Source organism: Spermophilus citellus (genome assembly GCF_964194105.1).
Source record: "Spermophilus citellus genome assembly, chromosome: 10".
Lineage (NCBI taxonomy): Eukaryota > Metazoa > Chordata > Mammalia > Rodentia > Sciuridae > Spermophilus > Spermophilus citellus.
This window is the reverse complement of record NC_138197.1, coordinates 70,826,440-70,854,134: the sequence shown is the minus strand read 5'-3', so window position 1 is coordinate 70,854,134 and position 27,695 is coordinate 70,826,440. Positions and strand designations below refer to the sequence as shown.

The 27,695-nt window shown below is 35.5% G+C and overlaps 1 protein-coding gene across 4 annotated transcripts in view; it reads left to right on the top strand.

Annotated features, from left to right (window-relative positions):
- The window catches only part of TFCP2 (transcription factor CP2), a 77,090-nt gene extending 54,322 nt beyond the window's left edge, over positions 1-22,768 (top strand). Inside the window, exons 5-16 of one of the 4 annotated variants that reach the window (XM_081309898.1) lie at positions 1,075-1,181; positions 2,285-2,326; positions 2,441-2,593; positions 3,649-3,759; positions 4,095-4,183; positions 6,225-6,273; positions 6,764-6,857; positions 8,931-9,021; positions 10,917-11,044; positions 11,416-11,558; positions 18,506-18,557; positions 19,879-22,768. In XM_081309898.1, the coding sequence (XP_081166024.1) occupies positions 1,075-1,181; positions 2,285-2,326; positions 2,441-2,593; positions 3,649-3,759; positions 4,095-4,183; positions 6,225-6,273; positions 6,764-6,857; positions 8,931-9,021; positions 10,917-11,044; positions 11,416-11,558; positions 18,506-18,557; positions 19,879-19,913 (1,094 nt within the window). In that variant the 3' untranslated portion in view covers positions 19,914-22,768. Of the gene's footprint in view, positions 1-1,074; positions 1,182-2,284; positions 2,327-2,440; positions 2,594-3,648; positions 3,760-4,094; positions 4,184-6,224; positions 6,274-6,763; positions 6,858-8,930; positions 9,022-10,916; positions 11,045-11,415; positions 11,559-18,505; positions 18,558-19,875 lie in introns of all 4 variants that reach the window. The other 3 variants (XM_081309897.1, XM_081309900.1, XM_081309899.1) reach the window with 3 other exon arrangements.
- The last annotated feature ends 4,927 nt before the right edge of the window (positions 22,769-27,695 follow it).

The following is a 27,695-nucleotide window of genomic DNA, read 5'->3' as shown; positions in this document are numbered from 1 at the left end:
TTAGTTATAGCATGGGGTTGATAATAAGTAATATCACCTAACCTTATCTCTCTAGTTTGAATATTAATAGGAAAAGTCAGGGAATGATATTTGAATATACACCAAGTGGAATATAAAGTAAGGTTTTACTAAAATCCATTAAATTTTTCCCTCTTTTTTTTAACTTTATTTTAATTTATTTTTTAAATGTAGTTGGACACAATGCCTTTATTTTATTTATTTATTTTTATGTAGTGCTGAGGATCAAACCCAGCGCCTTGCACATGCTGTGTTAGCATTCTACCACTGAGCCGCAACCCCAGCCCCCAATTTTTTTTTCTTGAGCATATTTGTCACTGTGTTATCAGATTACCTGGTGATTTGGTAAGTCAGCATCAATCTTTGTTAAACTTTTCATGCTTCGTATGTGATATAATACTTTCTGCCTTTGTACAGGCATTGCTGCACCTGTCTAGTAATCCTCTCAATGTGCTTCTAGCAGTAACACAAATCTTCAGTCTATAAATAAAACTCATCATAAATTACAATTTTTGTGATAGTAGAGCTGGTATATAGACCTAACTTATTTTCAAATAGAATTTTAGCAAATTAAAAAAAAAAACTGTCTTAAAATTGCCTGATTTCAAAGACTTGGTCAAATGGAAGAAAGGTACTCAAAAGGAGAATACTTCAGTCAATGTTAACTTTTATTTTCTTCAGTGTTGGGGATTGTATCCAGGGCCTTGTGTATGTTAGGGAAATGTTCTACCACTAAGCTATACCCCTAGCTCCCAGTTTTAACATTAATCAAATTTTACATTGGCAATAAAGAGATTATGGATTTTATATCCCCCAAATTTTAGTAACTAGGGATGAGTGATGTAAGAATGAGTGCTTTCTTACATAAATCTGAGCATTCTTGGGTGTGATGGCACATGACTTATTCCAGCTACCTGGGAGGCTTAAACCGAAGATCACTTGAGCCCAACAGTTTGAAGCCAGCCTGAATAACACAGCACAACTCTGTCTCAAAACAAAACAAAGTAAAACAAGGAGCCCTCATAACCATTCAATGATTACCATTTTGTTTCTTAGATATCCCAATGTCTGTGGGTATAATCGATCCTAGGGCTAATCCAACACAATTAAATACAGTGGAGTTTCTGTGGGACCCTGCAAAGAGGACATCTGTGTTTATTCAGGTAAGGCCTTGCAAATGTATTTCCAGTTATGAAGAACATCTCTTTCTACCAGTTTGTTTCTTAATGGATGATATGTGTTAAATATGAAATTTTTTTGAGTGCTGGTGTTTGAACCCAGGACCTCACTACTGAGCTACACCCCTAGCCCCTAAATTTGAATTCTGTTCAGGGTTTTAACCTGTCATATACAAATTCCTCAACATGTGCCTAAGCACGGAGGAGTTTTTTAATTGCTCTTCTAATTACCCAAATTTATTTATTTATATCTTCCTAAAATTCCTATTAATGGCTGCATAATATATCATTCTTTGGTTGTACCATTAACTCACCTAACAGTTATTTAGTGTCTAAATTGTTCTGATTCTCCCGGTTATCTATAAGGATATTTTGAATATCTGTATACTTAAAATTGAATTTGCATATCTCATTTATCCTTTGGGTAGTTTCCTCAAAAATCTTTATTTTAATGATAGCTACTAGTTTGTTTAGTACTTAACATTGAGATAGTTACTGTGTTAAATGAACACTTTGTATATATAACTTTAAGGTTTATAATACTGTGGAGTAAGAACAGTCTTTGAGGCTTAGAAAGATTGAGTAATTTAAGTTTTTAAATTAAAAAAAATTTTAAGTTGGGGATGCACACAATACCTTTTATTTTATTTATTTATTTTTATGTAGTGCTGAGGATTGAACCCAATGCCTCACACATACTAGGCAAGTGCTCTACTACTGAGCTACAACCACAGCCCCAAGATTAAGTAATTTACTCAAGCTAGTAGGTGGTCAATCAGACAAGGTTCTATTGTTAAGATTCACCAGTTTTAGACTTTATGCAGTAGCCAAGCAAATATTTTTCACCTATTACTGTGAGCTTCAATATTTGCTATTTTCACAGCATGAAGTTTGCCTCCTCTTTCTAAAGTCCAGTTTAAAGATGAAACAGTACTAACTTAAATAATTTCTCTTTTATATGAACTCTGTATTCTCTGAAGCAGTTAATAAATTTAGTTCCTCACAATAGCTTTTGATAGCATGAGATCTGTATATCTACTTTGTTTACATTCATAAATCACTTACATTTTTCTCAATTCCTACATTAGACTGTATGTTCTTCAGAATACAAAATGGAGGAAAAGTCTTTTGTAGGTATTCATAAATGTTTGTTAAAGGTTTTGCTGTTTGTAATTTCTCAAAAAATATTGTTGACTGGTTGGCTAGCTAGTAGTACTGAAGCCTTGATGTTGTATTCCTTTCAGGTACACTGTATTAGCACAGAGTTCACAATGAGGAAACATGGAGGAGAAAAGGGGGTGCCATTCCGAGTACAAATTGATACCTTCAAGGAGAATGAGAACGGGGAATATACTGAGCACTTACACTCAGCCAGTTGCCAGATCAAAGTCTTCAAGGTATTCCTGGGCAGTGGGCTGGATCTTGGATACTTTTTTCTTATCTTTCTATTTTAACATTAGTTACTAAGAAAGTCAACTTGTCATTTTGCAAAAACTGCAAAGTCAGTCTAAGTTAGAGTCATTGAAATGACTGCTGAGATGCATGTTACTTTATGTGCATGTTACTTTATGTGCATTTTATAGGCATGGAATAATGGGAACTTGAAAAAGGGGGCTATATGCAAAAAAGAAAGAAAACGAATTCTCATTAAAAACTCTTAAAGCCTGTTGAAGTTACAAGCTCTTTTAAAGCTCACAAAAATTGTGGAGAGTTGACTAATTTAGTTTTATTGACACCTGATCTTCTTTATTTTGATCTTTCTTTTTATCACATGGATAAATACATTCTTATTGCAAGTGACTCATTAATATAAACGTATTCAAAGCACAACACTGAAATTTCCCTTAATCACTCTTACTCCCCAACTTCTTCCCAGAGATAGCCACTGATATAACATGGTATACACTTCTTCCCTTTTATGCTTTTATATACATGCATGCCTAGGTATTCACATATTTTTCTTTATTTGAAACATAAATAGAATTATACTATATAAATAATTTTGAGACTTGATTTTTTTTCAGTTAACTATGTACTTTAGAGATCTTCCCATCTGTCTTATTCTTTTCCAATTGTATCAAACATTTAAATTTCCTGTTTTCAGACTTAGATAGGGTGATGCATTTCATCATACATCATTGTACATACCTGTTTGTTTCAGATGTGAATATTTAAGTTTTTAAAATTAATATTGTTAACCAGGTATGGTGGTGCACACCTTAATCCTAGCTATTTGTGAAGCTAAGGCAAGAGGATTTCAATTTCAAGGCCATCCTGGGCAATTGAAGGAGACCCTGTCTCAAAATAAAAAATAAAAAGGGTTAGGGATGTAGCTCAGTGGTATCTGACACAAGGCCTGGGTTCCATCTCCATTGCCAAAAAAGAAAAAAAGTTATATTGTTGGGTTAAAGAGTGAGTACTTGAGGTTAAAATAGAACATTTCTCATTTCAGCCCAAAGGTGCAGACAGAAAACAAAAAACAGATAGAGAGAAAATGGAGAAACGAACACCTCATGAAAAGGAGAAATATCAGCCTTCCTATGAGACAACCATACTCACAGAGGTAAAAAGGATTTCTTTTGGTGACAATTTCAGTCCATAATTTTAACTCTTTTGTGTATGTGTGGTGCTGGGACTCGAACCCAGGGCCTTGTATGGCTAGGCAAGCGTTCTACCACTGAGCTATACCTATGACCCCTTAATTTTTACTCTCTTAAAGAAAAATCTGTCATTTCTAGCCTGTCTAAATTTACTTCTGAGCATATTCTTTTTTGCTTATGGAGACCTCTGAGGAATTAAGATTTACTAATCAAGATGTTCTATTCAAGGAATAATATTTTAATGGAACACTAGAATTAAATGTGCTTTTTCATTATCTAAGTTATCCTTTGTTTTTAGTGTTCTCCTTGGCCTGAGATCACCTATGTCAATAATTCCCCATCACCTGGCTTTAACAGTTCCCATAGCAGTTTTTCTCTTGGGGAAGGGTAAGTCTGGGAAATGAAATTGGCTTTTGTTTGTACTAAATATGTATTCTTTCATTAGTTTCTATTAACTTTCCAAATCAATAAGTAGTTCTGTTTGGTCAGTCTTGATGAAGTTTTGCAGTATCAGAGATTTGGATTATCTTCAAAAGAGATTGAAACAATTTATAGCCCTTTTCCCTCCCCTCTGTTTCTCCTCATTCTTGAAATGGCGTTAACTATTAGAGCATTAATGGTCAGCTTTTAGTGATTTTTGGAAGGCTGGGGGATACCAGGGATTGAAATCAGGGGCACTCAACCACTGAGCCACATCCCCACTCCTATTTTGTATTTTATTTAGAAACAGGGTCTCACTGAGTTGCTTAGCACCTCTCTTTTGCTGAGGCTGGCTTTGAACTTGTGATCCTCCTGCCTCAGCCTCTGTTGCCGCTGGGATACAGGTGTGCACCAGCACCTGTCTTGCTTATTTAGGCTTCTTGATTTACCCTATTTTTGCTCGTGTTGTAGTTATGTCACATCGTGGTCAGACTTGCACCAGGAAGTGGTCATTGGCAACTGGAAAAACAATTGTATAGACACTAAAATTTGTTTTATTACTTGTTAAGAATGTTCCTAACACCTAGCTATTGTGGATCTGCAATCATTGGGGAAAGTAGTTTGAAGATGATGGTTAAAATAAAGTTTTAGAATTATCTGTGGGATTGCATTTAATCTTGGCATATTACATTTCACTATCAGAGATAATTGAAAGTTGGTGTAGAACCCTGCCCCAATTTTTAAAAGTCTCTAAAAGTCTTACAGTCCTAGCATTTAACATGTATTCTACATAGCCATATTGTAACTTGGAAATAGGCTACTAAAAAGTGTGAGCATATTGTTTGTTTGTAATGTTTGTTTTTTGGATTTATTTAGGCTCTATGTTTGACCTACTTCTTAAAGTATTTAATTAAGGTAGCTTAAATATTTAAAATGAAGCAATTAAGCATAAAAGAGGCATTTATTTGTAGAAGGTCTATATATAACCAGGGCCCTGAGATAAATTAATTACTGTGTTTTAAAATTATATTAAGTTTTAATACCAAATTTTAGCTAAGGCTAAAAAGAGAAAAAACATTTTTTGTTGTTTATTTTAAGGGACAGGGTCTTTTGATCTTCTTGTCTCAGCCTCTGAAGTACCTGGGACTATACGTGCACACCACTCTGTAAAGCTAAAAAAAAAAGACCTTTTGGAAACAAAAATTTCTTGCCATCCACAAGGATGGTGCAGTCTTCTTATAGGAACTTTAAATATTTATATATGGTTTAAAGTTTGTGTTTTAAATTTTTCTCTTTTCTTTGTCCTGTACTTCATTATTAGGATAATTTTTTTCCATAAAAAAGATAAGCGTTAGGGAAAAAAGATGATCCGTAGACAAAAGAAAGCATAAAGAAAAAACAAGGGTGTGGAGATAACTCTTGGATCACAAATTAGACAGCACTAATTTTTAAGCTGTTTTAAAAGTAATTGTTTTTCATTAGAAAAATATGCAGTTCATAAATTTTCTTTCAGTTTTTTTCCTTTATGTATATATGTTTACCTACTTAATATAGTAGTAATAGTAGTAAAATACTAGTACTTTTTATATCCCCATATTTTTCATTCTAATCCATTTCTGTTGATAGCATTTATTTATTCATGAGTGCTGGTAATTGAACCCTGGGCCTTGTGCTTTCTAGGCAAGTGTTTTACCATTGAGCTATATTTCTAATCCCTTATGTTATGTTATTATTTTCTCATCAGTTTCACTTTTTAAAATTTTGATAGTTTTCTTAATTTCCTCAGTAATAAAAGTGTTGCAAATGACAGTTTCTTCTCTTTCTCCTGAAGTTTTCAGGTTAATTAACATATAACTTAAAAGTTTTAGATCAAAGAATAAGAATGCTTTATGAGAATACAGAGATTTTTTAAGTCTCTGGCTTAGGAGTTACCGTGAAGATGAAGAATGAGATAATGGACCCTACTATGAGTCATAGACTGATGCTTTCATTTTAAATGTTTCTTTAGAAATGGTTCACCAAACCACCAGCCAGATCCTCCCCCTCCAGTCACTGATGTAAGTCTAAATTTAAATGTCAATTATTTGCAATGTCTAATAATATTTTGATGACTCTGCAATTATGATATGCCCAACTTTTAAAGAATATTATTCATTCATGAAGCAAGCATTCATTGAATTTTTTCTGTAGGAACTAGAAATATGAACAAGTAATGGAGGACCCTTGGGGATTTTTTTTGTTTTGATTTTTTGAGACAGGGGTCTCACTATGTTGTTCAGCCTGGTCTCAGTTTGTAAGTTTCAGTGATCTCTCTACGTCAGCCTCCTGAGTGGGACTACAGGAACCCTTCAATTTGAGGAGTTTATAGTTTAGTGGGAAAGATAAGGATAGAGCTTCTTGGATAGAGAAAGAGATTGATGTAGTATAAACAACTTCCAAACAAGCAAGGCCTGTCTGAGTAGGTGTGTGGGTGGGTGGGTGATGTCTGGCTATGTAATACACCAGTGAATCTATTTAATTACTAAAAACATGCTTTCTTCCTTTCAGAACCTCCTGCCAACAACCACACCTCAGGAAGCGCAGCAGTGGTTGCATCGAAACCGTTTTTCTACATTCACCAGGCTTTTTACCAACTTCTCAGGTTAAATTTGCTTTTCTTTTGATATGAGCAAATCATTCAAGGGTCTTCTGTTATCCTGATAGACATGTTTCTAATATTAGCAAATGCCATAATTCCATTCTTCTTAAAGCTGAGTAATATTCCATTGAATATATATACTACATTTTCTTTATCCATTTATTTACTGAAGGACACCTATGTGGGTTCCAAGTCCCCCTATATGCATTTCATTAGTGTATTTTTTCATCATTATTATTATTATTATTTGTACTAGGGATTGAGCACAGGGGCACTTTACCATTGAGCCACATCCTAGGCCATTTTATTTTTTTTATTTTGAGACAGGGTCTTATTAAACTGCTTAGAGCCTCACTAATTAGCTGAGGTAGGTCTTGAACTTGCAATTCTCCTGCCTTAGCCTCCCAAGTTGTTGGAATTTCAGGCATGTGCCACCGTGCCCAGCTTAGTGCATTTTTTTGTTGAAATGAATTTCATAAATCTTTCAGACTTTGTCACCATCTGGAGCTGTGCTGTGAGAGACTTAAAAAGAAACACTTCTTGGTTTGAATTCACTTTAATTTTAAAATACTTATTCCATGCAGTACTTCTAAAAATGTATATTCCATACATAATTTTATCAAGGGGCATTTGTAGGTAAAAATTTTCTGTTTGATATCACTATATTGTATTTTATTTATATAGCCTGCTTTTATTTAGTATCTTCTTTTTAAATTTTTGTTTTAATTAGTTATACATCACAATAAAATGCATTTATATATCATACATAGATGGGGTATGATTTATCATTTTTTATTTATTTTTATGTGGTGCTGAGGATCTAACCCAGGGTCTCGCACGTGCAAGGCAAGAGCTGTACTGCTGAGCCACAGCCACAGCCCCTCATTTTTTTTTTTAAATGAGAATTTTTTTCTAAGGTTATATACCATTGTGATCAATTTATTTATATGTGGTGCTGAGAATCAAACCCTGAGCTTTACACGGGCTAGGCAAGCATTCTACCACTGAGCTCTGATCCCAGCCCCTTCATTTTTCTGATTGTACATGTTGTAGAATTACATTAGTCATATATATATATATATATATATATATATATATATATATATACACACACACACACACACACACACACACACACACACACACAGAGACAGATATAAATATAGATATAGATAAAAAGTAATAATGTATATTTCATTCTACTGTCCATCCTATTCTCATATCCCGTCCCCTCCCCTCCCTTCACTACCTAACTCTATTCTTCCCTAGTGCCCCCACCATTGTGAACTAGCACCCACATATTAGAAAAAACATTCCACCTTTGGTTTTGGGGGATTGACTTATTTTGCTTAGCATGATATTCTTCAACTCCATCCATTTACTGGCAAATGCCATAATTCCATTCTTCTTAAAGCTGAGTAATATTCCATTGAATATATATACTACATTTTCTTTATCCATTTATCTACTGAAGGACATCTATGTGGGTTCCAAAGTTTAGATATTATGAATTGAACTGTTATAAACATTAAACATAGATGTGGCTCTGTCACTGTAGTATTTAGCATCTTCTATGTACCATCTTCTATAGTAGGAATACACAAATTGATAAGGCATACTTCCTGATCAAAGACTTCATTCATCATCTAGTATATAAAAAGCTCAAATCAAAATAAAATCCCAGTAGATAATGTTCCAACACACATTTGTAGGAAGTGAGATGTTCAAGGGAGAGTCTGATATATTAAGGAGCATATGTGACATGTGAAGTGAATCTTGAGGGATGAGAAGAGGAACCTATTGGTCAGACAGTCAAGGATATTTCAGGCAGGAAGAACAGCTTGCTCATTCAGCACCACCAGCATGATGAAAGCATAGGGTTAAGTGAAGAAATTGATTGGATGAGACTTAGGAGATGAGGCAGGGACCAGGTAATAAAGAGCCTATGTACCATGCAAAAGATCATGGGTTATAACATTACCGGTGATGAGGTATACTTGTAATAGAGTCCATCTTAATAGGTATTAACAAAGAGAATCTTTGCCTTTATCACCCATTTTCTTACATTTATTCCAGGGGCAGATTTATTGAAACTAACTAGAGATGATGTGATCCAAATTTGTGGCCCTGCAGATGGAATCAGACTTTTTAATGCATTAAAAGGCCGGTATGTAATTAGTGTTAAAATATCAATGAAGGGGCTGGGGTTGTGGCTCAGTAGTAGAGCGCAGGACTTGTGCTGTTAGGCACTGGGTTCAATCCTTAGTACCACATAAAAATAAAAAAGGTATTATGTCCATCTACAACTAAAAAATATATATATATATATATATATATATATATATATATCAATGAAGTTGAATTTCAGGTGAATTTGGATTCAGGGTTTCTTCACAATATTTTGCACAATTAAATGCATTGTGTCAAAACTTTTTTTAAAAGAAAATACTAGCTATGTACCAAGTAAACACAGATAAAAAAATCCTTTCTTAAACTTAAAATTGATTCCCCATAATACCCCATTTTTTTGCAGTAGTGGGGAGCTTACCCAGTGCCTTGTACATGCTAAGCAAGTGCTGTTCCACTGAGCTACTTCCCTAGCCCAATTTCCAGGTAGTTTTTTTCATCCAATAAATATGTATTGTCTTTTATCATGAGCCAGTTACTATTATAGGCTCTGGAGACATATTCATGAACAAAACAGACATGTACCCATTGTTACAGAGTTTACTCTTTTTTTTTTTTTAACTGGTGAGTTTACTTTCTAGTAGGGAGAAAACTATATATAAATAATAAATTTTTTGGATAGTGAGGGCTTTAAAGGCAAATAAAACAAATGTGCAAAAACAAGAGAATGGGCTACAGAGTACAGAGAAGATGGTCAGGAAAGAGGTCTATTAGGAGGGGATATTTAAACTGTTATGAGAAAGATGAAGGAGCAATGGAGTCATGAGGGAAGAACATTCTAGGCAGAAGAAACAGCAGGTACTAAAGCCCTGAATCAGTTTTAACTGGAGAACAGATCATTCCAAAGTTTTGGGGGAGGATTTATCTATTTTTAATGTGGTACTGAAGAACAAATGTAGGGTCTTAGGCATGCTAGGCAAGTGCTCTACCACTGAACTATACCCCCTGCCCCCAGCCCTGGGTTGGAATTATTTAAGTGTATGTTTACAAATTATACTTGTAATAAAGACTAATTTGAAGTTCTTTTTTGAGATTTAAAATAGTTTTAAATACATAGTAGTAATATTGATGGAAAAAACAGAGGTCAATGACAATAGACCCAAATAACTAATAAATTTTGGAGAATTTATATTTATAATATCACAAGGGATATTGAATCAGATTGGCTATAATCTTGGAAAATATTAAGGAAAGAGATGAAATTCAATTGTCAGCAACTTAGGGGAAAAAGAATGGCTCTTTCATTTTAAGTGTATTATCTAAAGAATGTTTAGAAATAGAAAGGAATGAGATGATCAGATCAAGAGGTAAATGTATACCTTAGAGTAAGAAGTAAGAGGCCAGAGAGGGCTTAGGATACTTAGGAGAAGGTAAGATTCTTCAGTTTACTATATTAGCATTTTTTAGTGAAATGTTTATCTTGAGCCTTATCCATAAAGCAGTGATTCATACATTTTGGACATTTCTTATCTTTTCACCAAAGATCACAAACTTAAATGACTACAGGGACCACATAGATATTGTAAAGGAATGACAGTCAAAGTTTAGGGTTTAGTAAAGAATGCACACACCATGTAAGGATAACATGATTGCTTTCATGCGAGATTGGGGTTCCTGGACTGCTAGATGTGAATTTTCAAGAAAAGTCAAAATTCACAGGTTTATCTGATGCTTCCTGTTGGAACTAGTTCAGTTTAAACAAACAAAAGCCACCACAGGTGAACTAATAAAGCTGGCAAATGAGTTGTATTTAGCCCATGATTTGCCTGTTTTCAATCCCTGCTCTATACTATTAATGTAGAAATACAAGTTTTTCTTTAAAATGAACTTACCATAAAATATGCAAGATTAACAACCCTTTTCTTTACCGATTAGGATGGTGCGTCCAAGGTTAACCATTTACGTCTGTCAGGAATCATTACAGTTGAGGGAACAGCAGCAGCAACAGCAGCAGCAACCACAACAGAAGCATGAGGATGGAGACTCAAATGGTACTTTCTTCGGTAGGTTGTTCTGGGCAGACCAGGATAGATGAAGAAAGGTGAAGAGATGATTTATGACCATGTTGGTAATTGCTCACATTTATTGAGCTCCTAACATATGTCAGGTACTATTCCCAACACTTTTTACACACTTTAATTTTTACAACTAATAATCTCCTCTTTGTTGTGAATTTTATTGTTATCTCCAACATTTAAATGAGGAAAATAAGGCCTAGGGATATTAAATAACTTGCCCTAAGTCACACAGCTAGCAAGTACCAACTAGGATTGATTTGTGAGTCCTTCTGAAAAGTGAGCATTCTTAATGATTAGATTACCTGCAAAATCAGAGAACCTTTGTATTGACTACTGTTGCTATTTCTCCTTTGCAGTATACCATGCCATCTATCTAGAAGAACTGACAGCTGTTGAATTGACAGAAAAAATTGCTCAGCTTTTCAGCATTTCTCCTCGCCAGATCAGCCAGATTTATAAGCAGGGGCCAACAGGAATCCATGTGCTCATCAGTGATGAGGTAGGTTTTTTAGTACAGTTGAATTTCGTATAGATGATAATTAGTTTGTCAGGGCATCATGTAACAATAGCAAGATTAGTTCCACTGGAGAGGAGTTCAGTTTTTCTAGACAGGAGTTTTCTAAACTTTCTTTTTTATTTAAAATTTTTTTAATTGTTCTTTTTAGTTATACATGACAGTAGAATGTATTTTGACATACTATACATACATGGAGCATAACTTCCCATTCTTATGGTTGTAAATAATGTGGAGTTACACTGGTCAGGTATTCATATATGAACATAGGAAAGTTATGTTCAATTCATTCTACTGTCTTTCCTATTCCCAAACTTCCTCCCTTCCTTTCATTCCCCTTTGTCTAATCCAATGACCTTCTATTCTCTGCCCCCCATCCCCAATTGTGTGTTAGTATGCATGTCCGAGAAAACATTCAGCCTTTGGTGTTTTGGGATTGGCTTATTTCACTGAGCATGATAATTTCCAGTTCCATTCATTTGCCTGCAAATGCCATAATTCTATTCTTATTCTTTTTTTTTTTTTTTTTTTTGCAGATGGACAGCATGACTTTATTTTATTTATTTATTTTTATGTGGTGCTAAGGATTGAACCCAGTGCCTCACATGTGCTAGGCAAACACTTTGCCACTGAGCTACAGCCCCAGCCCCAATTCCATTCTTCTTTATGGCTGAGTAATATTCCATTGTATATATATACACATTTCTTTATCCATTCATCTGTTGAAAGGCACCTAGATTGGTTCCATAGCTTATCTATTATGAATTGAACTGCTGTGAACATTGATGTGACTACATCACTATAGTATGCTGATTTTGAATCCTTTGGGTATATATTGAGGAGTGGGATAATGGGTCAAGTGGTATTTCTATTCCAAGTTTTCTGAGGAATCTCCATACTGCTTTCCAAAATGGTTGCACCAATTTGCAGTCCCACCAGCAATGTATGAGTGTAATTGTTCCCCCACATCCTTGCCAACATTTATCATTACTTATATTCTTTTTTAAATATTTTTTTTTAGTTGTAGATAGACACAATGCCTTTATTTATTTATTTACCTATCGGTCTGTTTATTTATTTATTTATGTGGTGTTGAGGATCGGACCCAGTGCCTCACATGTGCTTGGCAAGCACTCTACCACTAAGCCACAATCCCAACCCCTATCATTCCTTATAGTCTTGATAATTGCCATTCTGACTAGAGTGAGATGAAATCTCAGTGTAGTTTCAATTTGCATTTCTCTTATTGCTAGAGATGTTGAACATTTTTTCATATATTTATTGCTTGAATATATTTCTTCTGTGAAGTATCTGTTCAGTTCCTTTGCCCATTTATTGATTGGGTTATATGTTTTTGTGGTGGTAAGTTTTTTGAGTTCTTTATATATTTTGGAGATTAATGCTCTGAGGTGGCAAAGATTTTCTCCCATTGCTAAGGCTTTCTGCTCATGTTCTTGATTGTCTCCTTAGCTGTGAAGAATTTTTTTTTATGTACCATCCCATTTATTGTTTCTTGATTTTACTTCTTGTGCTTTAGGAGTCTTATTGAGGAATTCAGTTCCTAAGCCAACATTATGGAGTTTGGGGCCTACTTTTTCTCCTAGTAGATGTAGGGTCTCTAGTCTAATGCCTTGGTCCTTGTTCTACTTTGAGTTGAGTTTTGTGCAGGGTGAGAGATGGGGTTTAATTTCATTTTGCTACATATGGATTTCCAGTTTACCAGCACCATGTGTTGAAGGGGCTATCTTTTCTCCAAGATATGTTTATGGTGCCTTTGTCTAGTATGAGATAACTGTATTTATGTGGGTTTGTCTTTGTGTCTTCTATTCTGTGACATTGGTTTTCATGTCTGTTTTGGTGCCAATATCATGTCGTTTTTGTTACTATAGCTCTGTAATAAAATTTAAGGTCTGATATTGGGATGCCTCCTGCTTTAACTTTTCTTGCTGAGCATTGCTTTGGCAATTCTGGGGCCCTTATTTTTCCAAATGAATTTCATGATTGCTTTTTCTATTTCTAGAAAGAATGTCATTGGCATTTTACTAGGAATTGCATTAAATCTGTATAGCATTTTTGGCAGTGTGGCCATTTTGACAATGTTAATTCTGCCTATCCAAGAACAGGGGAGCTCTTTCCATCTTCCAAGGTCGTCTTTAATTTCTTTCTTTGGTATTTTATAATTTTCATTGTAGAGGTTGTTCACCTCTTTTGTTAGATTGATGCCCAAATATTTCATTTTTTTCAAGGCTATTATGAATGGGATAGTTTTCCTAATTTTTCTTTCAATTGATTTATTACTGATGTATAGGAACACAATTGATTTATGGGTGTTAATTTATATCCTGCTACTTTGCTGAATTCATTTATGAGTTCTAAAAGATTTTTTTTTTTAGTACGGGGGATTGAACTGAGGGGCACTCGACCACTGAGTCATATCCCAAACCCTGTTTTGTATTTTATTTAGAGACAGGGTCTCACTGAGTTGCTTAGTGCCTCACTTTTACTGAAGCTGGCTTTGAACTTGTGATCTTCTTGTCTCAGCCTCCTGAACTGCTGGGATTACAGGCATATGCCACCATGCCAGGCTGATTTCTAAAAGTTTTTTGGTTCTTCTAAATATAGAATCATGTCCTCAGCAAATAAGGATAGTTTGAGTTCTTCTTTTCCTGTTCTTATCCCTTAATTTCTTTCTTCTAATTGCTCTGGATGGAATTTCAAGGACTATGTTGAATAGAAGTGGTAAAAGGGGCATCCTTGTCTTGCTCTGGTTTATACAGGGAATGCTTTCAATTTTTCTGTATAGAATGATGTTGGCTTTGGTTTTACAATGTTGAGGTATGTTCCTACTATGCCTGGTTTTCTAGTGTTTTGAACATGAATGGATGCTGTATTTTGTCAAATGCTTTTTCTGCTTCTATTGAGATAATCATGTTTTTTTTTAGTTGTTGATGTACCTTTAATTAATTAATTAATTAATTAATGTACTTATTTATATGCAGTGTTGAGAATTGAACCCAGTGTCACACATGCTAGGAAAATGCTCTACCATTGAGCTACAACTCCAGCCCAATCATGTGATTCTTTTCTTTAAGTCTATTGGTGTGATGAATTATATTTATTGATTTCTGTATGTTGAACCAACTTTGCATCCCTGGAATGAACTCCATTTGATCATGGTGCACTGCCTAGCATGTTTTTGTATGTGATTTTCCAGTTTTTTATTAAGAATTTTTGTATCTATGTTCATCAGGGATATTGGTCTGAAGTTTTCTTTCCTCAATGTGTCTTCATCTGGTTTTGGTATCAGGGTGATACTATCTTCATAGAATGAGTTTGGAAGAGTTCCTCCTTATCTATTTCATGGAATAATTTGAAGAGGATTGGTGTTAGTTTTTCTTTGAAGGTCTGGTAGAACTTGGCTGAGAATCTGTCTGGTCCTGGGCTTTTCTTTGTTGGTAGGCTTTTGATGGTGTCTTCAATTTCCTTGCTTAAAATTGATCTGTTTAAATTTTCTATGTCCTCCTGATTCCATTTGGGTAGTTTAAATGTCTCTAGAAATTTGTCATTGTCTTCTAGATTTTCTATTTTATTAGAGTCTAAATTTTCAAAATAGCTTCTAATTATTGTCTGTATTTCAGTAGTGTCTGTTGTTATATTTTCTTTTTCACCACAAATTTTAGTAATGTAAGTTTTGGCCATGAACTTCTGAGCTCAAGTAATCCTCCTACCTCAGCCTCCTAAGGAACTGGGACTGTGTTCCACTATGTCTGTGGCTAAGACTGTTTTTGCTTTCTTCCTTCCTTCCTAACATAATTTCTTTTCTTTTCTTTTTTTTTTTTTTGGTACTGGGAATTGAACCCAGGGATGCTTTACCACTGAGCTACATCCCCAACCTTCTTTTAATATTTTTATTTTCAGACAGAGTCTCAAAAGTTGCCAAGGCTGATATCAAGTTCGTAACCATCCTGTCTCAACCTCTCAAGTCACTAGGATTACAAACATGCCCCACCAAACTCAGCCTAATTTGAAAATTTTAAAATAGTTGTAAAAGATTTACCATTTGGGAGAAAAGAAGTTGTAAAAGATGTCATTCCTGGGCACATCATGATATTTAAGAATGAAATGGTTAGCCAGGTGCGGGTGCATGCCTATAATCCCAGAGACTCGGGGAAGATTGCAGGTTCAAAGACAGCCTCAGCAACATAGTAAGACCCTGTCTCAAAATAAAAAATAAAAGGGCTGGGGCAGGAAGCTGGGGCTGTAGCTGATTGGTAGAGCACTTGCCTAGCATGGGTGAGGCACTAGGTTCGATCCTCAGCACCACATAAAAAGGAAATAAATTAAAGTCATAAAAATATATTTTTTTAAAGGGGAGGGGGCTGAGGATGTGGCTCAGTGGGTAAGCACCCCTGGTGTTCAATCCCTGCTGTCCCCCCAAAAAGAATGAAATGGTTTCATTACTATTCTAATTGCATTCCATGTAATTTAAGTACAACAGTGATCCACCACCCCCCATACAGAGGATCAGAATTATAAGAGTGATTAAATACAGACACCAACCATTTAAAAAAATACATAACCATGATTTTCTTTATGAGTTAGAATTTTTATATTATTCCTATGTTTCCTTTAACCCATATTTCCATTTGCCTCTCCCATAGACTTCATTTTTATTTTTTTTTCCTATAATACTAGGGATTGAACCCAGGGGTGCCCCAGCCCATTTTTTAAATTGATCTATCTATCTATCTATCTATCTATCGATTGGTACTGGGGATTGAACCATTTAACTACTGAGCCACGTTCTCAGTCCTTTTTTTTAAATATTATTTTTAATTGTAGATGGACCTTTATTTTATGTATTTATTTTTATGTGGTGCTGAGGATCAAACTCAATGCCTCATACGTGCAAGGCAAGTGCTCTGCCGCTGAGTTATAACCCCAGACATATTTTTATTTTTTATTTTGAGATAGAGACTCATTAAGTTGCTGAGGCTGGCTTTGAACTTGGAATCCTCCTGCCTCAGCTTCCTGAGCTGCTGGGATTACAGGCTTGCAGTATTGTGCCTGCCCCCCGCCTTTTTTTTTTTACTTTGAGGCAGGGTCTCTCTAATTTTCTCAGGCTGGTCTCAAATTCAGTGATCTTCCTGCCTGACCCTCTTGAGTAGCTGGGATTATAGCCACTGCACTCAACATCCCCATAGACTTGTATCTGACCATAACATTTTAATACTTAAATGTCTTTTATTGATTATCCTGCCATATTCCTTTGAAACAAAAAAAAATTAAATATTTATTTTTTTAGTTGTAGTTGGACACAATATCTTCATTTTATTTATCTGTGTGGTACTGAGGATTGAACCCAGGGCCCTGCACATGCTAGGCGAGCGCTGTATTGCTGACCCACAGTCCCAGCTCCTGAAACAAAAATTTGTTTCAACCAAAACTAAAAAGGTTTTAGGAAATCTTTTGTTTTCATTAGAAGTTCAAAAATTATTTCTTCTGAATAGAATTATCACGATTATGTAACTTTTTAAAAATAACAAAAATATTACATGTTTAATAAGTAATTAAACATGAAAAAGTGCTAGAGATGTAACTCCATGATAGAGCACATACTTAGTGGGTTCAATCCCCAGCACCAGAAAAAGAAATAAGTTTATTATACATGCATCTATTAATGAGGTCAATGGAATAGTTCCATTCCCTACCCTCACCCTAGCACACAATTAATGTTTCTGAAGAATACTGCCTATTAATTGCTAAAATGACTCAGCATTCAGCATCAATTCTATCCTGATTTTCCCCCTAGATATAGGTGCTGTGGAGCCTAATTTACCTAAATTAATAAATAGGAACTGATAGAGTTTTGTTACAACCTCAACACTGGGTTTTTTTGTTATGTAGTAAAAATTATATAGTGATGTTATCACAAATTATTTTGAGTCATGTATCATTTGACAGTTTGAGATTAGGTCACTCTTCAATTCTAACGAAAGGAAAGAATTAGAAACCATGTGACTCATACAAGAGTGTTACCCAGTCTTTAGAATTCACTTTTTTTTTTTTTTTTTTTAATTTTTAGTATTTATTTTTTAGTTCTCGGCGGACACAACATCTTTGTTGGTATGTGGTGCTGAGGATCGAACCCGGGCCGCACGCATGCCAGGCGAGCGCACTACCGCTTGAGCCACATCCCCAGCCCTAGAATTCACTTTTGTAGTTCCGCTTTGGCACCGTGATGCTTTTACACCCAAGGCCAGAGCACCTTTGTAGTACTCTAGTATTCTCAGTAGTATTCTATTATTTTGTTAAAAGGGAGATGGGAATTTGAGATGGGGAAATGGGGAAGAAAAACTAAAAAGGATTTAAGAAAGTTGAAGACCTGGATGTTAGTTCTCACATAAGGGCCAATTAGTGTCTTTGTTCCCCTTGGAAAATTTGGGGGTTAACCAAGAGAAATGCATACTCCACTTTTAAGATGACTGTTCTAGATGCCTCTGTTTTATTTATTTCTTTTTTAATGTAGGTGGAAACAATACGTTTTATTTTATTTTTATGTGGCGCTGAGAATCAAACCCAGTGACTCATGCATGGCAGGCGAGCGCTCTACCACTGAGCCACAACCCCAACCCCTCTGTTTTAAAATTTCAAAATCAAACATGGGGAGGACCCCCCTAAAAACAAACAGACTCATGAAACAGGCTTTTGAAAATTGGGAGGAAAACACTTACATGATTCTATAGAAATTCAGGTATACTCTATTTGTGACCTATAAATCCTGTCATATAAACCCCACCTTAGGAACACAGAAATAGGGTCTTTTTTTTTGTTTTTTTACTTAAATCTAACATTATGAAAAGCCACATTGTCAAAATAATATAGCAAACCAAAGTTTTTAATAATCAGAAAATTTTCTTGCCTTTTTTCAGATGATACAGAACTTTCAGGAAGAAGCCTGTTTTATTCTGGACACAATGAAAGGTAATAAAATTGTAAGAGAAATAACTTTTAGTTTCTAAGTCTTTCAAAACCTCTTTTCAGGCTGTGAGTGCAGTTCAGTGGTAGAGCACGTGCTTAGCATGCAGTGGGTCCTGGGTTCAATCCCCAGAACCAAAGGAAAATAAAGCTTTTTTCATACTTGACTTCTTTAAAGAGAAATATGGAAGAAATCATATATGCAATAAAAAAGTGGTATTACCAGAGATTGTTTCTTTGTGTGAGTTGGCCTTTTTACCATTATCAACAAAGAAAGAACACTGACAACTCTCTACCATTCTCTTCCATCTTTTTTTTTTTAATTAGGAAATCTTTATTTATTTATTTTTATGTGGTACTGAGGATCGAACCCAGTGCCTCACACATGCAAAGCAGGTGCTCTACCAGTGAGCCCCAGCCCCAGCCCCTATTCTCTTCCATCTGACAAATGAGGAAATCACGACACATTATTTTTATAATACCTATTTTTTTTAAACATTTATTTTTTAGGTGTAGATGGACACAACACAATGCCTTTATTTTGTGGTGCTGAGGATCGAACCCGGATCCCGCCCGTGCTAGGCGAGCACTCTACCTCTGAGCCACAACCTCAGCCCCTATAATACCTATTTATTATGGATGCTCCTTGACTTATGATAGGGTCACATCCTGATAAACCCATCCTAAGCTGAAAATGTCAAAAGTTGAAAATGCATTTAATGCACCTAACCCATCCAACCTTATAGCTTGACAACCCAGCACATTGTAGAATTCTAAGTTGTTTTCCCAGGTGATCTTGCTGCTTACCCCAAATTGTGCCTCATTGCCACTGCCAAGCATCATGATAGAGTTTCATACCACTTATTCCTAGCCCAGGAAAAGATCAAAATTCAAATTACATTTTCTACTGAATGCATATCACTTTTGCACCTTTTGTTAGCCTAAGTATAATAAATGGAATTATCATAAGTCAGGCTCCATCTGTACAAAGCATTCTATGCTAAATGATGTTTTTTTTTTTTTTTTTTTTTAAACCAGGGATTTAACACAGTGGTGGTGGTTAACCACTGAGCTGCATCCCCAGCCAGTTTTTTATTTTAAGACAAGGTCTCACTAAATTGCTGAGGCTGGGTTTGAACTGTCCTCCTGCCTCAGCCCCCCAAACTGGGGGATTACAGGTGTGAGTCACCATGCCCAGTTAGTATGCAGCCCTTATCTTGTGCTGGATTTATTCCCTCTCACAAGAACCTTACCATACTTTTTTTCTCCTACTGTTTTAAAGGTGACTAAAAATTCTCCCTTTCTCTCTCTCTTTTTTTTGCAGCAGAAACCAATGATAGCTATCATATTATACTGAAGTAGGAGTGGAGCATCCCATGCTCAGTGGCTGCTGCTTTCCTCACCTCTTGAAAACTGCCCTCTTGGCATGTGAATGGAGATTTGAAGGTCTGCAGGAATCTGGCTCATCTGACTGTGTGTGGGGGGGAATCTAGACCCTGGAGGCAGAATCCCAGCCCTCTGTGTTGGCCTAAGCTCTGTGTCACACACAGATCACTGCCCAACATGCAGTTCTGCAGAGATTTTTTTTTTAGTTAAACTTTTGGCCCCTGTTATTGAATATCAGTAGGAACTCCACATCATTTAGGTTACATGTAGGGCATAGTGATGATGGGAATTGTGTGATGTTTAATGGAAAGATGTTAAATTTTGTGATATGGAGTCATGTAATTTTTTTCTAATATAAAAATGAACATCTATATTCATAAGACTAGGTCCTCAATCACTTTTGCATCAACCATATTGTCATCTCTATTTTTTGTTTTGTTTTAGGTTTTTGTTTTGTTTTGTTTTGTTTTGTTGCCACAATTGGTTCCTGAAAACTTCATCAATGAGGGGAAATACACGAAGAATTTCTTCTGGTTCACTTTTATTGAGCCAGGCAGAAAATTTTCTAAATGGATTATCTTGTTTACTTCCTGTATGAAGTAGGCACTACAGTGATCCCTAACTAAAGATGGGGAAATGGAGACACATAGTAGCTAAGTAGCTTGCTAAATAACAGGCAACTAGCAAGTAGTGATGCTGAAATCCAAACCTAGGCTAACTGGTATTATTTTCCATCCAGTACCACCAGTGCCACCCTTCTTTATAGCCTATGCTCACCATTGTTTCTTACCATGGCTTTTCTGAGGAACTAAGGAATTAACCACTGAAAAAGACAAACCACACCTAAATAATAATGAACAAATCAAGACCTACAAAAGATACTTTTAAAGTGACATCTGCTATCAGAATCATAATTAGAGGTGGTAAAAACTCAGGATTATCTGTAACTCCTAAAATTCATTGTTCTTGAACGACATTCTTAAACCATTTATATATGAGTTAGGCCATTACTGCTTTCACCTCTGAATCTTCTCTTGGTATAGGAAATACTTTTACTCATGTAGTATTATTTTATATAAACTTTACAAGAAATTAATTCCTGTTGGACATGGTGACACATACATAAGTCCACTGACTTGTGAGGCAGAGACAGGAGGTAAAAAGGGCTGTGGAGGTAGCTCAATGGTAGAGCTCTTCTGGGTTCAGTCCCCAGTATCAAAAAGAAAAAGAAGGTATTCATTCCTGTCCTATTTGCACTCTTACCATAAGTTTTTGTTCTTCCTTAAGAATGAGAGAGTGAGAGAGAGAGTGTGTATGTGTGTGTGTGTTTGTGTGTGTGTGTGTATCATCATGGATCTTCTTTTTTCTCTTGTAGTTTTAGAAATCTCTCCACAGTTTATATTGAGGTGAACAAAGACAATGTTAAGATTCTGTATTGGATGTGTGTGTGTGTGTGTGTGTGTGTGTGTGTGTGTGTGTTTAAAGTATTTGACAGAGTTTTAACTTTTTTTAAACAGATATTTTTGTTTATTAAAATCAACCTGTGGGCTGGGGTTGTGGCTCAGTGGTAGAGCGCTCACCTAACATGCACGAGGCACTGGGTTCGATCCTCAGCACCACGTGAATGTAAAATAAAGATATTGTGTCCACCTAAAACTAAAAAATAAATATTAAAAAAAAAATCAACCTGCAATGCAGTCTAATTTCTTTTGGTTTGAAACAACATGAGAATCTTGAAACCAGAAAATTAAGTCAGTGACTTTTTATTTTTAAATTTATGTTTATGTGGTGCTGATAATCGAACCCAGGGTCTCACATGTGCTAGGCAAGGGCTCTACCGCTGAGCCACAACCCCCATCCCCAAGTCAGTGACTTCTTTAAAACTGACTTGGGCAACTCAACATGTTAAGCCAAAATGCTTTTTTAAAGAGTGATTACTTGATGCCCCATTTTGAGGAGAAATTTTTAGTTGTTTTGTGTTCCTATGATTGGTTCTCTGCTTCAGTGAAGTTGGCTCTCCTTTCCTTAACAGGTTACTATTGGTTATGATTTTTCCCCCCTATTTTGATGTTAGGATAGCAGGGTTGGACTAGGTGACTTTTAAGGTTCCTTCCAAATCTGTGAATCTATGATTCTTATGTATTGCAAATGATGCATAGAATTCTATTAATATATTGACTATAAATTATAATTACTAATTTTTACTTGAAGTCAGGGTTTTATTAGAACAGTATTTATGAAAATGAATTTATACAGCATTGTAATTACAGATCTTTAATTTTACCAGAAAATATCTTGGGCTTTCTTTAGCTCTCCACCAACACATTTATTGTGCCAGTGTGATATAATTGGTAATAATTGGTATAGTAATAGAACATTGTAATTATTTTATTTGCTTTACAAAATTGCATATGTTCACTATTGATCCTTTTAATTAAATGTAAATTTTAAACTACCTTTTTCATTTTAAAAGTAATACACAAAATTATAAATTAAAACAATAAAGAAGGGCATAACTTTCTCCTTATCTTTTAGTTCCACACTAAAGAGGTAATCATTGCATTTTCCCCTTCCAGTATACACACACAAACACACACATACACTCACACACACACACACACACACACACACACATACTCTCAGAAGGGTTCATGTTGTACTAATAATCTGCAACTTCATTTTTGTATTTAACATACATTGAACATCTTTCTATATTAGAATTTATAGTTGTATTCATTTTTTAAAATAACTATTCTCTATGGATGCCATTCAGGTTAAATATATTTGAACATTCATTTTTATGAGTTTTTTTTTTTGCACGTATCTCTAAAATATATTTCTAGAAGCAAAATTTGCTGGATTTTATCTTTTTGTGATAGTAAATTTTAAAGTAAATGGTTTTGTGTTTCCATTATATTGAAGGCATATAAGAAGAAGAATGGTTGTATTTTAGACCCTTCTGAGAAGTGGAATAAGCATTCTATTTGACTTACTATTGTCTATCCCTTGAAGAACAGTAGGTTCCATGTAGGAAAATCTGTATAAAGACTTGATAATTCAATTGGGAAATAAAAGGGGGAGGAGTTGTAGCAGGACTCTTAAGGATTATTAGTCACTAAATGAATTGTGCTATTAACTAATAGGATTTTTTGTCCAATATTATGGCCCAATAAGAATGTTTGCCCACATAAATGATTTATTTAAGAAGTCCTTTAAAAGGAAGAGAAATTGAAATGGTCTTATTGGCTGGAAAGTGATTATAATATAACAAATAGAAATAGCTAACGACCCAAAAAGGCAAGGTCTACTTGAGAGGCAAGTGTTCTCATTCCTGGAAGTCAGTCACTTTGAGGTACTGGGTTGCTTGCAAGAGTCACAGCATAATCTCACCACTGAGCTGGAGGTACATGGGAAGTTTGGTAAGTAAGGATGGGAAGTTTGTGGGATAATGGAGCCAGCCATTTTTTATTTATGTGTAATGGAAGACTGCTCTCAAAACCCTTTATATACCAAAATATTCTGAGATAGTCTTTTGTATAGGGTTGCTGCAGAGATTTGAACTGTTTTGCAAATCACCATGAAAGGCTGACTGAAACTTCATCATTCAGTCTTGAAAGTAACCTACTTAGAGTGTAAATATTTGAAGCCAGGACTGACTTCTCCCTCATTGTAACTTTTTTCCCTGGCCAGAACCAACAATTTTGGATAGTTTGGCACTGAAAGCTAAAGTAGAACCATTTTATTATTTTACTAAATCATTAGTCTGCTTCCTTGGCCATGGATGGTTCTTCTACAGGTATCCGATTTGTTATGGCCCCTACTGGTTTGTCACAAGAACTCCAGTCTTAACAGGAATGGCACAAATGTCCCACATAGCTGAATCATTTATATTCTGTATCATAGAGAATAGCTCTCTGTGAAAAGAGCACTGTTTTTCACATAAATGCTCTTATTTTCTTAGTTGTGGGGTAAAGCTTTTTCTGCTAGAATATTTATTTTTAGTTTATGATTACATTTTTCCTTCATTATACTAATTCCAAGACTTAAATGAGGAAGAATATACTACCACTGCAAAATGGAATGATCTGGGAAAGATGTCCTATGTGACATGACAGTAATGCTACCAGCAACTGCTTTTATTCTGCGGATTCCTTGCTTCTTTCAATGACTTTGTATTTTACCTTCAACCTTGAACCACTTCCTTAATCTTTCTACATCTTCCCTCTTTATTTTCACATTTATTTTATGTTGTTCCTTATGAACACAGACCTATTCTAAAATGTTACCTGAGAAACTGCAAGTAAGACAAGTATTTGCATTCTCAAATTCAAAAATTTAAAAGTTGTATGTAATTTTTTTCAATGACTAATTTCAATTATAAGGAAACTTGCTTTTTAAAATAATACTATCATATTGTAATTATATTATTTTGTACTGAGTATGTGATCTTTTGGGACATGAATAATAACTAGTTTATTAAAATGAGGAACATATACCTCATCTTAAAAAAAAACTAAGTTTTTTAGGTATTTTTTTTCCTTAGTTTTTTTTTTTTTTTAAGATGAGGTATATGTTTCTCATTTTAATCACTGCAGATTCCTGTTTTATTTTTGAGTTCTGTCTAATTTTCCATTTAAAGGATTAGTTAATATCTTTCCCTAGACATCTTTATAATCTTGCTTCAGATTTTCATTCACTTACTTGAATTTATTAAGCTTACTCTCTAGTGCTAGGGTTGTAGTTCAGTGGTAGAGTACTTGCCTAGTATGCATAAGGCCCTGGATTCAATCCTTAGCACTACAAAAAAAAAAAAAGAAGAAGAAGAAGAAAGGAGATAATAATTCATACAGTAGGGGTTTAATAATAGGGGTTGTTCAGAGATTCAAATGGAAAATGAGTATAAAACAATTTTATTTTGTACTTTATATATCTATTTAGTTGCTCAGTAAACTAAAGATACTCCTGAGTATAAGATCGCCTTCCTATGTAGATATAACTGCAAGATGGATATATAAATACTGCCTAGAACACGAAATCTGACTTTGGGGATTTTATCCACAGCTGCTGTTTTTAATTAATTAATTAATTCATTCATTTATTTGCTGTACTGGGGATTGAACCCAGCCATGTTCTACCACTAAGTTACATTCCCAGCTCTTTTTATTTTTTATCTTGAGACAGGGTTAGTTGCTTAGTTGCTCAGGCTGGCCTTGAACTTTCGATCCTCCCACCTCAGCCTCCTGAGTAGCTGTTAATTACAGGCATGCATTACCTTGCCTGGGTTTTGTGGCTTCTGTTTGCAGTGCTTGTTTTTGGTCTTCTGATTTTTTTTTTAACCCCTAAAACAAACTAGCTATTAGTAATTTGTGTGCATTCCCAGCTGTCCATACATAAGCCCCAGCATGGTCTGGACAAAGCAGTAATATTTAGAATGGCACATCCAGTGTTATTCTTAACATAATAATATTAGCATTTTTCTCACTTTTCTTTGTAATTCTATTTCAAAGACATAGAAATTCTTTTCCTATTCTTATGCACTTGAGCTTCCTTAGCAGCTGCCATCAGACCTTTGCCTTCCAAAGGCCCTGCTTACTGGAGCAGTAATTATGCAGTTATTATGGGTTAACTGGCACAACTGTAGTAACTTAACCTAGTGATTGTATCATAAGGGCTAAATAGAGTGAATAAGTAACTTCATGATGAGTAGTTGTGATATTTGCTAGAAGTCCAGATGATCTTTTAACCGATCTAGAGCTTCTTGCAAAATTGAATTCTGCTATTTTTTCAAAGAATGTGCTACTCATGATTTGACTATCTTCTAGTTTTTTGTTTTGTTTTTCTTTCTTTCTTTCTTTCTTTTAGGTGGACACAATATCTTTATTTTTATGTGGTGCTGAGGATCGAACCCAGTGCCTCACACATGCCAGGCAAGCACTCTACCACTGAGCACAACCCCAGCCCCTCTTTCTTTTTGTACTAGGGATTGAACCCAGGGGCACTTAACCACTGAGCCAGATCCCCAGCCCTTTTTATTTTTAACTTGAGATGGGGTCTTGATGAGTTGCTTAGGACCTAAGTTGCTGAGGCTGGCTTAGAACTTGCAATCCTGTCTCAGCCTCCTGAGCCACTAACATAACAGGCTTGCACCACCATGCCTGGCCTCTTGTTTTTATAGTACTGGGATTGAACCTAGGGCCTTCTGCATACTAAGCAAGAGTACTACCATTGAGCTACCTTTTTTTTTTTTTTTAAAGTGAGAGAGGAGAGAGAGAGAGAGAGAGAGAATTTTTAATATTTATTTTTTAGTTCTTGGCGGACACAACATCTTTGTTGGTATGTGGTGCTGAGGATCGAACCCGGGCCGCACGCATGCCAGGCGAGCGCGCTACCGCTTGAGCCACATCCCCAGCCCTGAGCTACCTTTTTAAAAATTTTTGTTTTGAGACGGGATCTCACTAAATTGGCCAGGCTGGCTTTGAACTTGTGATCTACCTGCTTCAGCCTCCTCAGTAATGATATTACAGGCATTTTCCACTGCACCCAGCCTTTGCTACTTTCTAGTTTGATGGCATTAATCAATAAACCTGGACATTGGGGTTCACAAATTTCTATGACTGTTGGAACTCTGGATGTGTAGGCCTATGAGATACCTTTTTAGCCTGCTCAACATCCCCTTTAGGCTGTTTTTTTTTGTTGTTGTTGTTGTTGTTTTGTTTTTGGTTACTTAGCCCACTGATTCACATAATGATCTGGGGCCTTTTCTTTTTTGTCTTTGCCCAGAAAGAGTAGATAACTTATAATTTAAAATAATATTTACATAGCACTGAGTGTGTTGTAAACATTTAGTAATATAGTAACTGTTCAACCTTCATAAAATCCTGTGAGATATATACTGTTATCCCCATTTTTCAGATGAAGAAGCTAAGGCACAGAAGTTATATAATTTGCCCAGGGTCACACCACACAGGTGAGTGGAGGAATAGGAGCAGTCTGGCTCTAGGATCCATGCTCTTGATCACATGTCATTCATTCTAAATTCCAACAGGTAGATGATTAGTGCCTGGTACCTCCCAAATTGACTTTTTTTTTTTTATAATGATATCCTGTTGTTTTTTCATTTTGCATTATGGTGTCCTAGCTGCTTAAAGTTTCTGACATTCCCTAAGGGAGAAATCTGGAAAATAGTTGGCAATTTTCTAAGCCATTCATCCTCTCAATTCTAAAGGTGAGATGGCTTGATAGCCAGTAGATTTGGCTTCCTAATTTCTTGGTTGCAGTGAAAAATACACTAGCATTTGGAACTAGCCTAACTTGAGTTAAAATCCTGCTATTCACCAGCACAGTGACCCATACCTGTAATCCCAGAGACTCAGGAGGATTACACTTAAAGGCCAGCCCTGGCAATTTAGGGAGACCCTGTCTCAAAATTAAAAGAATTTTAAAAGACTGGGTAGAGTGCCCCTGGGTTAAATCCTAGTAATCCCCCCCCCAGAAAAAAAAAAGTCCCTCCAATAAATATCTACTGTGCTTCCAAATGTCAAATATCAGGTTTTGTGCTAAGAATACAGTGACTCGTGGAATTCAGTCAAGTGAAAGAAGACTGAAAAACAATAAATATGTCAGATGGTAATGCTAGGAGAAATGTATGGCAAAAGGATAGAGACTAAGGAGAAGCACTTCTAGGAATATGGCTAAGGAAACTCTGATATGAGGACATTTGAACAGATACTAAGTGAAGGAGTAAGCTTATGGTCAGCT